The sequence below is a fragment of the Benincasa hispida genome, chromosome 1, assembly GCF_009727055.1.
Source record: "Benincasa hispida cultivar B227 chromosome 1, ASM972705v1, whole genome shotgun sequence".
Taxonomy (NCBI): domain Eukaryota; kingdom Viridiplantae; phylum Streptophyta; class Magnoliopsida; order Cucurbitales; family Cucurbitaceae; genus Benincasa; species Benincasa hispida.
Genome location: NC_052349.1, coordinates 85,651,074 through 85,668,295, shown reverse-complemented (window position 1 = coordinate 85,668,295; position 17,222 = coordinate 85,651,074). Strand labels below are relative to the sequence as shown.

The window sequence follows — 17,222 nt, the reverse complement described above, 5'->3', positions numbered from 1 at the left end:
ACCTTAAATGCGCTGGTCCCTTCTTCATTTGTTAATTCTACCGCACCATGCGGGAATACTTCTTTAATTATGAATGGTCTGGACTAGCGGACTAGCGAGTCATAGCCTAAAATTGAACAGTAAGACCTTCTGACCTACCTGGAGATTCTATTCACACAGTCGCTTGTTATGCCAACGCTTCGTACGTTCTTTGTAGATTTTGGCATTTTCATATGCCTATAGTATCCATTCGTCCAGCTCGAGTAAATGAAGTTTCCTCTCCTCCCCTGCAGCCTTAAAATCAAAGTTAAGCTTCTTTACTGCCCACAACACCTTATGCTCTAATTTCAGTGGCAGATGACATGCCTTCCCAAACACCAATGCATACGCGGACATGCCTATGGGTGTTTTGTAGGTAGTCCTATATGCCCACAAGGCATCGTCAAGCTTCATGACCCAGTCCTTTCGTGAGGGATTCACCACCTTTTCTGAAATCAGCTTGATTTCTCTATTAGAAACCTCGGCTTGTCCGTTCGTTTGGGGGTGATATGCGGTGGCAATCTTATGATGGATATTGTATTTGAGCAATAGTTTGTTAATGATGTGATTGACAAAGTGGGTTCCTTCATCACTTATTATGGCACATAGGGTGCCAAAACGAGTGAAGATATTTCTCGGTAAGAATTTGGAGACTGTTGCCGCATCGTTTGCGATGCATGATACCGTTTCAATCTACTTGGAAACATAGTCAACGACCAACAGAATGTATTTATGACCATTTGATGGTAGGAATGGTCCCATGAAATCTATGCCCCAAACTTGAAAAGTTCCAATTCTAATATGATGTTCATCGTCATCGCATTTTTCTAGTGCGTTGGCACTTGTTGCATTTCATAGAATAGTCTCGTGCGTCCTTAAATAGAGTTGGCCAGTAATACCCGCTTTGCAAAACTTTTGCTATTGTGCGTTGTCCCCCGAAATGTCTTCCATAGGGTGAGTCATGACATTGAAAAAGTATGCACTGAAAAGCAGTCTCTAGCACACAGAGTCTCAAGATCTGGTCTGGTCCCCTACTGTAAAGATTCGACTTATCCCAATAATAGGATTTACATTCATGAATGAGCCGCTTCTTTTAGTGGGATGTGTAATTTTCCAGAAATTGTTTGCAGACCAAGAAATTGACAATATGTACATACCAGGGTAGTTCTTCAATTTTAAGCAATTGTTCGTCTGAGAAGGATGCGTTCACCTCTGACTGAATGCAGTCCACTTTAGGATTCTTTAATCTCGATAAATGGTCAGCGACATGGTTCTCCATTCCTTTGTGGTTGATTATCTCCATATTAAATTCTTGGAGGAGGAGAACCGATCGGATTAGCCTCGGCTTCACATCTTTTTTGGTCATTAAATATCGTATTGCCAACTGGTCGGTGTGGACTATAACTTTGGATTCCAACAAGTAAGGTTTGAATTTTTCAATCGCAAAGATTACAGTTAGAAGCTTCTTCTCTATGGTGGTGTAGTTTGCCTGCGTGGAGTTCAATGTTCTGCTCGCATATGCGATGGGGTGTAACATTGTCTTTTCCTTTTGTGCTAAAACTTCCCCAACCGCATAAACTTTATGGCATCGCACATCAACTCGAATGGCTTTGTCTAGTCGGCTGCGATCAAAATAGGCATTGTAATCAATGCGTTCTTACAGTGCTTTGAAATGCGGTGAGGCATTGTGGAATCAAAGTCAAAAATTACTAATTAGCTTCTAGCAACAATTCAACAGTCCGAGCTATTTTTTTTAGAAAGTCCCTTCACAAATCGTTCTGTAGAAACCTAAGAAAAACCTTTTAAAGCCTTCACATTGGCGCGAGTGGAAGTTTTTTCAATGAGACCTCAAATTTTTTGCTTTATCCACCTCTAGCCCCTAGAATAACAGCAAGAAATGCACGTTAATTACAGTGCTAGAGTTAATTAAACACTGAAGGTTTTGCGTTGATAAAATATGTTAGATTTGCGTGCCAAAAAGCATTAATTTCATAACAATTGCGTCACATGCGTTCATCGCAATAAGAAACAGTTAAAGTTTGATATTTCTATGTTAGAAAATATGCGTTAACGCAGGACGAAAACGCGAATCACAAAGAAATCAAATGGCCACAACACAGCATTACCCGCAAAGGATTTTTTCGGTGATTTGTCCTCGCAAACATCTCTGCTCAAGAAGGATTTCTGCATAGAGGTTGTGCAACTTAGTGTGCGCATCTGGGTGAAAAGCATAATTAATCACGATGGGCCAGAAAGCCTGATGACGGTCAAATCCGAATTAAGTTTGACAAGCCGCTAACACATAACTAAGTAATACACTCAGCTTTTCGTGACAAATATTCAGCACATCAGTCAGAGAATTAAAGCCATCCCATCTGTGCAATCATAAGAAAGAAGCTGCTTTTCACTCTAAAGCTCTATAAATACCGAAGGCATCCTTCAGAAAAGGGGTTCAGCAAGTTCGGAGAGTTAGAGAATTTTGCCTTAGATAGATTAGCTTTGTTGTTAAAATTTCTTTTATTTTAAGGCAGAAGCAAGATAAGAAGATTGTGCTAATAGATCGTTACGACGAACTTGGGAGAGTGGCAGAAGCTTCAAGATCAGAGAGGAGCCAGCTCCTGCGGAAGTAGGAATATCTTTTGAACCGAATAGAGTTGACAGTGTAAAAGCCTTGGGAAGCAAGTGATTGCTACCAGGCTCTCTATCCTTATCTTCCATTGTTATTTTGTACTCAACTCATTTATAGAAATGGATTTTACTTCTTTATATCTGTTCACTCTCTGCTTATTACGCATGAGTAGCTAAATCTGTTGAATGGGTTGAAAAGCACTTAGCTAGCATAACTGGGGATCTTTATTCTATGCGGTTATCTTGTATTATGTATGCTTCATTCGTCCATTAGAGATACTCGATAGGTAGTCTAAGGATAGGATCTAGGCTTGGAAAAGTCAGGTTAGAATCTAAGATCGGGAGAGTCAGATTAGAATGCATAATCAAGAGATAGGAGCTTAGGAATAAGAACTGTTTGCTATTAACGCATTGCATGCATCCTAGAGATAGGATATGATTGTGTTCTGTCACCTTGTCTTTGTGTGCATCTTGCATCATCGCATAAGAAAAGAGTAGAGACTAAGGAATAAGATCTATGGACAATTTTGCATTCAACACATGCGTCATAGACTTAGAAGCACTGCATTTGCATTGGAAAATGATTTGCTGTTTCATGAGTGTAACATGATCGCATAGTCTGACGCATTCCTAGGTAACGCTAGTTAAAGACCTTCTCAACCCGTTCATCCGCATACTTAATTCATCTATCGCATAATCAAACTTTTCTCAAATCTGTCGCATTTATTTATTTCATTACCGCAACCAGTAACACCAAACAACTATTTGAGTTACCTGTTACCGCAAAGTCTTCGTGAAAAATTACCACTGCATATTTTTTTCCCAAGTCCTTGAGTTCGACCCTAGACTTACTAAGAAACTCAGTGGGGTTTATACTTGGATTTCACTAAGAAAACTTGTTGCTCAATGTAATTCCATCACCGCATTTCATTCCATATTTTCACCTCATAAAATAACGCATCAAGTTTTTGGCGCCATTGTCGGGGACTTCAGCAAATCAGTGTGCTAACGGTAATTTTTCTGATTTCTTTGCAGCTCTCAATCTCTGGCGAATTACGACCCGAAGATTGAGAGGACGTTCAGATGGAGACTATGAAACAGTTGCCAATCACAACAACCAGATAAAGAAGATATGGTGGAGCAGCCTGAAAACGGAGCACCAAATGAAAACAACGTCATGGAGAATCTAATCCTACTGGAAAACGATCGTAATAGGCCCATTAGGGATTATGCATTGCCAAACCTTTACGATTTCTCTCCAGGAATCATGAGGCCTGCCCTTAATAGAAGCCGATTCGAAATGAAACCAGTGATGCTGCAGATGATTCAGATTGCAGGACAATTCGGAGGACAACGTGGCGAGGACCCGCATGCCCACCTCCGTAGCTTTATAAAAATCTGTAACACTTTTGTGTTCTCGAACATCTATGCCAAAGAAATTCCACTAACTCTGTTTCCATTTTCTCTGTGTGATCAGGCAAGAAAATAGGCGTATTCCCTCGAGCCGAGAGAGATCACTTCATGGGAACAGGTCGTTGTGAAGTTTATGAAGAAATATTTCCCACCTACTGAGAATGCTAGACGAAGGAAACTGATAACCAATTTTGAACAAGACATGGACGAATCTCTCAGCGATGCCTGGGCGAGGTTTAAGAGGCTGGTTAGGGACTGTCCATACAACGGATTACCAAACTGCCTGCAAATGAAAATCTTTTATCACGGTTTAAATCCCGCTTCGCAAACCGCTGCCAACGCGACAGCCGTTGGTGGTCTACTAGACAAAATGTATGATGAGGCTAAGAAGATCTTGGATCATATCTCTAAAAACCACGAGGATTGGAGAGAGAGTGACCGGAGACTGAGAATTAAGGATAATGACGCAAACAATGGTGCTATCGCTTCACTACAGAGTCAGATGACCGCAATGTTGAACCTAATTCATGGAATTGCGATCAACAACCCAACACCACAGAGTGGGCAAGTGAACGCAATTAATCAGAATACCGCAAGGTTGCAGTGACGGACACGCAATGGAAGAATGCCCACAGAACCCACAGTCTATTTATTTTGTGAAAATAATCCATTCTCTAACACCTACAACCCCGGGTGGAGAAACTACCCCAACTTTGCGTGGAAGAATCAACAGCAAAATTTTAAATCTGTGGCACAAAAAGAAGGGCCACTCGGATTCTTCCCGCGAAATAATGGTCAGACAAGCAGTCAAGCCAGTAGCTCGCAACCGCCTTAATCTTTCTCCTTGGAAAGTTTGTTGAAGCGGTATATCTAGAAAAACGAAACCCTGCTTGAAAACCAGGCTATGTCCATCCACAACTTGGAGTTACAGATGGGCCAGATTGTGAGAGAGCTAAAGAATAGATCGTAAGGGGCCCTTCTGAGTTCAACAGAACTCCCACGCAACCCGGGGGGGATCAGGTAAAGAGCAATGTCAAGTCGTGACATTGCGGAGTAGAAAAACAGTGGAGGGAGAAAGAAAGGAGCCTAGTCAGACTGCTCCTATTGAATTGGAACCTGAGTTTGCGGTGACTCAAGAAGAAGAAGGAGAAAAAGAAATGATTAAACTAGAAGTTGCGTCCACCTCTAAGCTAACAGAAAAGGGTACCGTGAGAGTGCAGTTACCACCCTTCCCACAGAGACTCAGAAAGAAAAATAACGATGAGGTATAGTACTAACACTTCATGTCTATGTTAAAACAATTGCATATTAATATTCCATTCTGAAGGATATGGTAACCAAGAAGAGGGGCACTGGTAAGTTTTCCACGGTGGCTTTGACGTAGAGCTCGAAATCAATAATCCCACCAAAGATGAGAGATCCTAGGAGCTTTACTATACCTTGCTCCATTGGAGGACTGTACATCGGGCAAGCATTGTGTGACTTCTGTCTCTTATACACATCTAGATGTGTATAAGAGACAGACTGTACATCGAGCAAGCATTGTGTGACCTTGGAGCCAACATCAAATTGATGCCTCTGTTGATCTTTAAGCAGCTGAATGTGGGGCAACTCGCGCCCACGATCGTGACTCTCCAACTTGCAGATAGATCTCTCGTGCATCCAGACGGGAAGGTGAAGGACGTGCTGGTTACCATCAACAAATTTATCTTACCAGCCGACTTCATCATCTTAGATTACGAAGCCGACAAAGATGTGCCCATAATCTTGGGGCGACCATTTTTGTCAATAGGTCATGCCTAGATTTATGTTCATAAAGGAGAGATCACTTTGAGCATAAATGGACAAAAGCTTATGTTCAACATCATCCGTGATGGAACACGAGACATATGCAGCAGAAAAAGGACCTAATTACACTCTAATTGCTTTTAATTAAAAGGAAATTAACATGCAATTTGAAGGAAAAAACAGTAAATTAAAATTACATTTGAAGCTCTCGAAAACTACTTTTCCTTGCTGAATATCGACCCGAACTTTTCTGGACCACCACTAGAGTTGACCTACTATCCTCTTAACTCAGAACCGGGTTGTGGGACCTGATGGATGAAGAAAACCGAGAGAGAGAAAGAGATGGAAAATAAGAATGAATTTGGGTTTGGGTTTTTTATTTTTCCAGCCCAATTTTGAAAACTAAAATTGGCAAAAATGTCAAAAGTTTTTCAACCAAATTGAAAAGCCCATATTTATAGAAAAAGTCATGCAACATTTGCATGAAACAATTCCATAAAAACCCAACACCTATAATCCACTATCTTAGTGGGCTTAATGTCTCCACTATAAGCCAACACCTAGTCCACTATTTTGTTAGTGGAATTATCCAATAAAAATTTGAATTTTCCCACTAACTATAATCAAAGGGCAAAATAGTCATTTTGTCAAAGTTAAACTTTGACCAAAAAGTCAACATTTTGACTTTTTATGATTTTTTTTGTGTTGACTAATTTTGACCTCCTGAGCATGAATCCGCATTCATTTTCTCGAAATTTAAATCACATTTGAATATAAGGTCTTTCAAAGTTTGACTTTTCAAAGTCAAAAGTCAACCTTTGACTTTTTACTCTTTGACCATTTTCATTTTTTCCAAGCTTTCGAATTTGAATGTATTCATATTCTTGATATTTAAATCACATTTAAATATTAAAGCTATTTCTCTCTCTTCACCTAATTCGAACAATTCAAATCATTCTATCATACTGTTCTAAGTTTATTCCATATGAGCTAGTAGGGGAACCTAATGGACCTATAGATCATGGGCTCCAACGATTCGAGATTAGCTGGCTAAACTCTTTAGACGGAGCTAATCAACATTCGTTAACTAATGGATCATTCCATTATAGTCCTGTACTTGCACTCCCCTCACTATAGATATATTTGTTTCCATTTGATATAACCATGATTAGTAAGCTAATCCTTCACATGTTGTTCGTAATCTCAGCTGGGTCATAAAAACTGTTTTACCACCAAGACTACATCTTGTTCCTTAAGTTCCACTGATTCTCTAATGAACAATTGGTTTAAAGTTCAACCTATAAACCGAACCCCTCTCGGGCCAAGGAGAGGGTGGGGCCCCTTGTTCAAGACCTGTATTCAGTACTAAAGGGAACAACCTATCTACTATCCCTATAACAGGTAGGAGTGAATTCCATCTTGCACTCTATGTTCCTAGCTATCCACCTGATCTTACCCCTGAAATGGGAGGTTTATTGGGGCAGCGAAGATGAGCTGCCAAACCTATGTAGATCTAAGGATAATTTCGAGTGAACAGGAGTTCATAGTTAGCTCAGGATTATGATTAAGTTACCTAGGTCATCAATTAACGAAATAGTCAGTTTTATACATAAAACGACATTTAGAACGTAAAAAGTGACTATTTCATGGTTCAGACTTATGAAAACTCATTGCATAGGATGCCCCCACTCACATATCTCTATATGAACGATTCAGGATCACATTGTTTGTACTAACTACAAAGTGGTCCGCATCCATAGTATCCCCAGAATAAGGCGCCCAACCTTATTCATATACTATAGACCATTTTGGCTATATATTCAAACTTGATCCACATTTATCTCACTACATAAAGTTCAAACTACATTAAATAGCCTCAGGACCTTAGTTTATTGGATTCAAGATTACAATTTCAATAACAGTTTTATCGAAAACAAAATAGAATATGTTTATTAATTTACAAACTACGACTTTTAGGACATAAAATCCAACAAACTCCCACATGGACTAAAACTCCTAGTGGAGTATCACAATTTTGAATTTAAGTGAGAAACACATGAGTACAATAAACATATGAATACAATAAACTAGGGCATATACCTAAAAGTTCTCCCACTAGTCCTAGTTTGCAAACTTCGTAGACCTAGACTCTGTAGGTGACCTTCAAACACTTTAGCCGTGAGGGCGTTTATATAAGGATCAGCAATGTTTTGCTCAGAAGATATCTGGAACACTATGATAACTTGTAGAAATACAAGTTATTTATACCGTTTTATTTAGATATTGTGGCTAAAAGAAAGAAAAGTTGCGTCGATAGTATAGAAATTGGCTAAGAAATGCGAAAATTATAAAATGTTGTCAATACACCCACTAACACCATTGCGATGGTAGAATAGAATGTTTTGAGTTTCTGTTTGAAGAAAATCAATCACCGTATGCGTTCATGGCTCAAAGATAAAGTGAACAATGCATCTACGTCGCATTGCGCCCATCAATCAAGAACGAAGAAGTGATCAACGCAATGACGGGGCATGCGACAATCGATCAAGAGCTCTAGCGATCAAGGTAATTTCAACTACATGCAGTAATAAAAAATAACACCGCATGTGGCGATCGATCGAAGATGTAAAGGGCAACGCATTTGCGGAGGATTCTGACAAGTGTACAACATTTAGTTGTGCATTTCTGATGGGTTGATTGTGTAATAGAGAGAATTTCTCATTCCGCCATTTCAGAAACTACGATAACCATACAGTATCAAGGGAAAATTAAAATCCCAACCTGATAAGAGTTAAGTCATGAAAGGAACCTGCTCGTAGTTGGATGTTCGCATGACACCCGTAGGAGCAAGCCAAAACGAATGTGGGTTTCCAAGAACGACGCAATATGAAAAGAGAAAAAAAAAGTGAGAGAAAAATAAAAGAATATAAGAGACAACTCCTCTGACCAAAAAAAGTTAAACTTAGCTGAAAATCAAGAGTTGAAGTTGAGATTGGCACACAACCGTAGTTGGATGTTCGCATGACACCCGTGGGAACAAGCTAAAACGAAGGGTGTAACCATGATCAACAGCCTCCAATAGAATGATGCAAACTAGACCATGCATACAGACGAACCAAGTTGTTTTTGCAGGAAGAGATAAACATTCTTTTCAAAACAAGAAAGGAATTTTTTAGTAGAGATTTGTTGTATAAAAGAATAAAGTAGAGCATGTTTATGAATTATTAAAGGATAGAAGGAAATTGCGTTATTAAGTAATGTTGTGTAGGTAGAGCATTCAGAGCAACCAATCAATGCAAAGTAACGATAGGAATTGAATAATATTGCCTTAGTGAAGATATGCTTGAGGACAAGCATATATCTAAATTTGGGGGTGTGATAACTTGTAGAAATACAAGTTTTTTATATGTTTTATTTAGATATTGCGGCTAAAAGAAAGAAAAGTTGCGTTGATAGTATAGAAATTGGCTAAGAAATGCGAAAATTATAAAATGTCCTCAATACACCCACTAACACCATTGCGATGGTAGAATAGAATGTTTTAGTTTTTGTTTGCAAGAAATCAGTCACTGCATGCCTTCATGGGTCAAAGATAAAGTGAACAACGCATCTATGTCGAATTGCACCCATCAATCAAGAACGAAGAAGTGATCAACGCAATGATGGCGCATGCGACATTCGATCAAGAGCTCTAGCGATCAACGAAATTTCAACCGCATGCGGTAATAAAAAATAACACTGCATCGGCGATAGATTGAAAATGTAAAGAGCAACGCATTTGCGGAGGATTCTGATAAGTGTACAACTTTCAGTTGTGCATTTCTGACGGGTTGATTGCGTAACAGAAGGAATTTCTCATTCTGCCATTTTATGAACTACCATAACCATACAGTGGGGACCACACATTCAAAGAGCCAAGCCTCACCTATAAATAGCTTCTACAAATTCACTGAAAGATATAATAAATACATAGAGATGTGCATATACTAATTATGAGAGAGAGGTTGGTCTGAAGCGACTTACAGAGTAGATTCGGGCGAACCACGAGACAAGGTCGAGAGGTGAGTCTCCAAGCAGAGAATCCTTCCAATTCTCATAGCTAAAGCTCTGTGCGAAGGTCAATTCTACCAAGAAAGCAAGCCTGAGAAGGAAGCTTTCCTCTCCACTACTTCCACACGCCGGCAAGCATAACCTCCATTCAGGATCTGTGTCAAGACGTTGACACTCTTTCTATATTTGTTTCTAATCTCTATTTCATCATCTGTATTCATCTTCTTTACTCTTTCATTCACAACATGTATCAGATGCTTAATTTTAGTATTAAATGTTATGATAATTTCCATTGTCATCTCTCTATCTCTTTCCGTGCATCCATAATCCATTTTCTCCATGATGTATTCTTAATCCCATGGGTAAATAGCAAGAATTAAGCAAGTAAGTTAATTTTTGTTAAGGAAATAATCAAGTTTAGCTAAAGCATGCTCGACGACATCTTCACCTGTGAGAGCAGAAGTGAAGATGTTATTCCGCCTATTGAGAGAAGGTTGGAAGAATGCATTAACTAAAGTAAGAAATATTTCCAGAGATGGAAACAACCTTGCGTTCATCACCTTCATCCCTGTTTCACCATAGAGATATGGGAACGCGGCCGACCACTGAGAGGTGTATGCCAAGGGAAAGCGGAACCTTAGTTGCATCTTTAACGCAATTGACAAATTTGCGATGTTTTTACTATTTACTCTTTCTCTTTCTGCTTCATTCATAAAGACTTGACATTGCATACATCGAATCTTTGTACAACTTCACAGTCAATTCTCGACCTCAGTATCGTGTATCATATTAGTTTAGGATTTATTTTATTAATGCATTTTTACTTTCACCACAATTTATATTTCTGTATAAACCCAAATTCTTAGTCATTGTTAAAAACCAGTCGCATGTATCACAATAGTAGCGCATTAACGAAAACAATCCCTGTGTTCGACCTCAGATTATTCTAAGAAAATTGCGTTGGAATTATACTTGGTTTCAGCGCAAGGAAACTTGTGACACGCACTACTACATCGCATACTACGAACATATCATTAACAACACATATACTTAGATATAGTATCGCATAGAAATTCTCTTTATCGTAAAGCACTTGAGCACAATTGGAGCAGCATTTGAGTTAGATAAAAAAGATTAATTTTTCTATCATCAAGTTTATGGCGCCGTTGCCGGGGATTGGTAATGGTTAGTGTTGAGTACTTTTGTGGTATTTTGTAGGACATATCTCTTTGTACTGGCTGTTTATCGCGAAGAGCAGTCTGATGGTTTATGAGTACTGGAATTGATCCAAAAATTCTAAGTTGACCCAGAGATCAGGTGTATTTTTCGTGCAAGAGCACATTAGAACCAAGTTAGGTGAAGAGGAAACATGGCAAATAATAATGAGAGGCCCGATGGGAATCAAGGGGTAAATTGGCCAGCACAAGACCTTGTATTTCTTGCTGCCAACCACAACATCCCTATGGGGAACTATGTGGCACCAAATTTTTATAACTTCTCTCCTGGAATTTCAAGACCCACGGTTGAGGAGAACGCAAGGTTTGAGCTAAGGTCGATCAAGCTTCAGATGATCCAAAATGCGGAACAATTCGGAGGTCTACAAGGAGAAGACTCGCATGCGCATTTGACTAGCTTTGTAAAAATGTGCAACGCATTCTCCATACCTGGTATGACTCTCGAAGGAATTAGATCGTATCTCTTCCCATATACATTGCAGGATGAGGCAAGAAGGTGGGCTCAGTCACTAGAGCCAAATGAAATCAACTCATGGGATCAGTTGGTCGAAAGGTTCATGAATAGATTCTTCCCTCCAGCCGTCAATACAAGGAGACGGAGGGATGTGTTAAATTTTGAACAGAAGGGTTATGAAACTTTGAGCATCGCCTGGGTGCGATTCAGACAATTAGTGAAGAACTGTTTGCATATCGGGATTCCCGATTGCGTTCTGATGGAGACTTTTTATAATGGCTTGGATCGATCAACGCAAGTAGTTCCTGAAGCCTCCGCGGCAGAAGGATTGATGTACAAGACATATACGGAAGCAAAGATCATCTTAGATCGCATTTCGCGAAAACAGATGAGTGGTTAGATAATGGGTATGAGGAAAGTGGTTCGGAGCAAAGAAGAGCAGAAAGTGCCATTGTACCAGCTGATATAATGAACACCCTAGTAGGCCAGATGACCACAATGACCTCACTCCTTCAGGCCATGGCTATTCAGTGAGGACATCCCTCTCAAGGTTCAACGCAAGGCAATACATTGACACACATGGCCACAATAAATTGCGTTCAACGTGGAGAGGGACACTCAGTGGTAGTCTGCCCGTTGAATAAAAAATCCATATACTCTATCTATAATGAACCGTTCAACAACACTTACAACCCTAGTTGGCGGAATCACCCAACTTTCAGTTGGGGTGGGAATCATAACCAGGGGAGCCAAAGTAATCATCAGAATAGTCATCATGGGAACCGAGGCAATCCTCCAATTTTCATTAATCAGAATCTTGGCCAAGGTAATTATCTGAGTGCACAACCCTACGACCAAGCGTCCTTTTTTGACACCTCTTGTAGTACCTCGTCTTTGGAAACATTATTGAAACATTATATTGAGAAGAACGAGGCAATTAAACAATCGCAAGCTTTCTCCCTTAGAAATTTGGAGGAGCAGATTGAACAGCTTGCGATCGAACTTAAGAATAAAGTACCTGGTACGCTACTTAGTAGCTCGGGAGCACCGAGGCCACGTGGTAAAGAGCAATATCAATCCGTGACATTGAGAAGTGGCAACAACGGTCCTTGTGCCACCAGTACCGGATTCGGTAACAAGACCAATAGACTTAACCATCAACAATGACCATTCAACCGCAAATAACAGAATCACCAGTTCAGAAGAAAGTACATCTACGAAGGATGATTCTCAGCAAGACTCTAATGCAAAGTCATCGCAACCTCCAGCTCCTAAAACACAGCAAGGATAGGACCTCAATGAATAGCCAATTGAACAGGAAGTATGGCGGGATTGTCAAACTTTCCCGTCCAGGCTGAGAAAGAAAGATGACAGCAAACAATTTTAGAGGTTCCTGGATGTTCTCCGACAATTAGATATCAACATTCCCTGAATAGAAGCTTTGGAACAAATGCCGAGTTATGTGAAATTCCTCAAGGACATACTTGCCAACAAGAGGAAGATCGGGGAGAATGAAACAGTTGCGTTAACATATGAATGTAGTGCGTTGTTTTAAAACAACATCCCCACTAAAATGAAAGATCCTGGGAGTTTCACACTACCCTGCTCAATAGGGGGAAAAGAAGTCAGAAATGCACTGTGTGATTTAGGAGCGAGTATAAACCTAATGCCCTTGTCAATCTTCAAAAAGCTAAATATCTACAATGCAAAACCCACCACAATTACATTGTAGTTGGCCGATAGATCAATAACACATCCTGAGGGAAAAATAGAGGATGTACTTGTACAAGTAGATAAGTTCATCTTCCCTGCTGATTTTATCATATTAGACTATGAAGCTAATATTGAGGTACCTATCATCTTGGGTCGTTGATTTCTTGCAACAGGGCGAGCATTGATCGATGCACAAAAAGGAGAACTTACCATCAGGGTCGACTATCAGCAAGTTAAGTTCAACGTTCTCAATGCGTTGAAATACCTGAGTGATATGGAAAATTGTCAATATGTTGGGGAATTACAGGAAGAACATTGGCACAAGCCCCTAGAAGAATCGGAGGAAGAAGACTGTGGGATCGACGGAATGTGGGAGGAGAATTGTGCCGCAATTCAAATTGAGTCAGATTTTGAAACAATCAAGTTATCTGAACGAACAATTCAACATACTAAGCCATCTTTAGAAGAACCACCCATGTTAGAGTCGAAGCTGTTGCCAGTGCACCTCAAATATGTTTATCTAGGAGGCAATAACACTTTACCGGTTATTATATCTGCCTCGCCGAGCAAAGAGAAAGAGAAAGCACTTATCCAGATCTTGAAAAACAACGCAAAAGCCTTGGGATGGACCTTAGCGGACATTCGAGGAATCAGTCCCTCATATTGCATGCATAAGATTCATCTTGAGGAAGGAAGAACAAGATCTATAGAAAGGCAACGCCGTTTGAACCCTACCATGAGAGAGATTGTGAAGAAAAAGATAGTGAAGTGGCTTGATGTAGGTGATATTTACCCTATATCTGATAGCAGTTGGATAAGCTCAGTGCAATGCGTTCCAAAGAAAGGGGGAATGACAGTTGTCACCAATAGCAAAAATGAGTTAATTCCTACAAGGACAACCACGGGATGGAGAATCTGCATGGATTATCGCAAATTAAATATGGCCACAAAGAAGGACCACTTTCCACTCCCGTTTATTGATCAAATGTTAGATTGACTTGCGGGGAATGGATTCTTTTGTTTTCTCGACGGCTACTCAAGGTACAACAAAATTGCGATTACGCTGAAAGATCAAGATAAGACAACCTTCATGTGCCCATTCGGAACATTTGAATTTCGTCGCATGCCATGTGGACTCTGTAATGCACCAGGTACCTTCCAAATGTGTGTGATGGCAATATTTTTAGATTTCTTGGAGGAGTCAGTCGAGGTATTTATGGATGAGTTTTTAACTTTTGGCAACACTTATGACTCCTGTTTATCAAATCTTGAAAAAGTCTTGAAGAGATGCGTTGAAACGAATCTTGTTCTGAACTGGGAGAAATGTCATTTCATGGTTGAAGAAGGAATCGTAGTAGGTCACAAGATATCAAAGGCAGGATTGGAAGTTGATCAAGCGAAAATCGACACAATTTCCAAGTTACCACCACCAGTCAATGTGAAAACACTTAGGAGTTTTCTGGGACATGCGGGGTTTTATCGAAGATTTATCCACAACTTGTCTCAGATTGAACGGCCCCTAAGTGCGCTCCTCGAGATTGACCACGAATATGATTTTGATGATGCATGCGCTGAAGCTTTCCACACGCTGAAAAGTACACTTATCTCCGCACCTATTTTGATTGCGTCGGATTGGATGCAACCGTTTGCGTTGATGTGTGACGCTCGTGGATATGCAGTGGGCGCAATCTTTAGTCAGCACAAAGATAAGGTTTTGCATCATATCTATTATGCCAGTAAAATGTTAAATGATGTGCAGGAAAATTATACAACCACGGAGAAAGAAATGCTCGCAATGGTATTTGCGTTTGAGAAATTTCGACAGTACTTAATTGGAATGAATGTTGTGGTGTATACTAATCATTCTGCGATCAAATCCCTTATGACGAATAAGGATGCGAAACCAAAACTAATAAGGTGGGTACTACTCCTGCAAGAATTTGACCAAGAGATTAAGGATCGGAAGGGCACCGAGAACCAATTCGTAGATCATCTGTAAAGATTAGAAAATTTTGAGGTTCAGAAGAAAGAAAAAGACATTGAAGAAAGATTCCCTGATGATGTCGGTATGCATTAATCTTCCATGGTATGCGGACATTGTAAACATCATAGTTAGCGGCCAAGTACCAGAAGACTACACATACCAGCAGAAGAAGAAGCGGAGACATGACGTCAAGTTTTATTTCTGGGACGACCCTTTCTTGTATCAACTTGGACCTGATCATATTTTGCATCGATGTGTTCCTAAGCATGAAGCCAAGCACATTTTGGAGCTTTGTCATGAGTCCCCTTATGGAGGACATTTTGGGGGGCAGCAGACCGCTGCAAAAGTCATACAGAGTGGCTATTTTTGGCCAACACTATTCAAGGACGCCCATGCCCATGTTGTGCAGTGCGATAGATGCCAGAGAACAGGGAACATGTCTAGAAGAAATGAAATGCCCTTGACTTCAATCTTGGAAATCGAATTATTTGATGTATGAGGAATCGACTTTATGGGCCCATTTCCACCTTTAGAAGGTCATCAATACATTCTGGTCACGGTTGACTATGTATCGAAGTGGGTTGAGGCCATTGCATGTGCTAAGAACGATGCGGCCACGATGGCGAAATTTCTCAAGAAGAATATCTTTACCTGATATGGAATGCCCCATTCCTTAATCAGTGATGAAGGTTCACATTTCATCAACCGCATCATCACCAACCTGTTGACCAAGTTTAATGTCAACCATAGAGTTGCAACCGCCTATCACCCAAAAACCAATAGGCAGGCAGAAATTTCTAACAGAGAGATCAAAACTATCTTGGAGAAGGTAGTCAGTACCTCTAGGAAGGATTGGTCACCCAAGCTCGATGAAGCATTGTGGGTATATAGGACTACCTTCAAAACTCTAATAGGCATGTCCCCATATGCTCTGGTCTTCAAAAAATCTTGTCATCTACCCCTCGAGTTGGAACACAAGGCAATGTGGGCAAGCAAAAAGCTGAACTTTGATCTGGCAAGTGCGGGGAAAGTCCGAAAGTTGCAGTTGAACGAGTTGGTCGAGTGGCGAATGACTACCTACGAAAATGTTAAGCTCTATAAGAAGAAAACAAAAAAGTGGCATGATGATCGCATAAGCAATCAGACCTTCTTCGAGGGCCAACAGGTACTTCTATTTAACGCACGTTTGCGATTGTTTCCAGGGAAGTTGAAGTCCCGCTGGTCTAGGCCATTCCGCATCAAGACTATCTTTCCCCATGGCGCAGTGGAGCTAACAACTGAAGATGAGAGCAACGCATTTAAAGTCAATGGTCAACAAATTAAGCTCTACTACGGGGGTGATGTGGAACGACGAATGGAGACCATCGACTTAGGCAAACAGGATTGACTGCTTGCGAGGATGCTATTGCGGTAACTCTGAAAAAATTCTTTCAATCAGCATCCCTATATCTATGTTTAATTGCTTTCTTTACAACTTTCATTTACTGAATTCTAAATTGAGTTATTTACTATTCATTAGAATTAGTCGTTACTGCTTTATGTATTTACTTTCAATTTAATTCAATTGTGTACTTCCATGTCATGTTTTATTTCTTTAACTTTATGCGTTAGTAGCATGGTTCTTAAAATTTATGTGAATGACTGAATAAAAAGATGAACACCACAAAGTCTTATCGACCTGCATGTTTAAAAGAAAAATAAAAATCGGTATGCATTGCTATGATGGGTACATTTTTGCACTAGCAAGATACACTTTGCGTCCATCTTACAAATATGCATTGGCTGAGGGGTGTGTTGCATGCATATATATTTTGCGCTCTTCCTTAGTGAAAATGCACTATGTCAAGGTAGTGTTGCGCCAGTAGAAATACCGTGCACGTCCTCCAGAAATGCGCTGAGTTGAGGGGTGTGTTGCGCTAATGCATGTGTTGTTGCCCGT

The 17,222-nt window shown here is 40.1% G+C and overlaps 1 protein-coding gene across 1 annotated transcript; it reads left to right on the top strand.

Annotated features, from left to right (window-relative positions):
- The first annotated feature begins 16,199 nt into the window (after positions 1 to 16,199).
- On the top strand, positions 16,200 to 16,670 carry LOC120079793. The gene has a single exon (XM_039034196.1). It carries the CDS (start codon positions 16,200 to 16,202, stop codon positions 16,668 to 16,670), a length of 471 nt encoding a protein of 156 aa, XP_038890124.1.
- The last annotated feature ends 552 nt before the right edge of the window (positions 16,671 to 17,222 follow it).

Excerpts from the sequence above, each read along its gene's own strand:
- LOC120079793 (XM_039034196.1), top strand. The coding sequence starts at position 16,200 with ATGTCCCCATATGCTCTGGTCTTCAAAAAATCTTGTCATCTACCCCTC.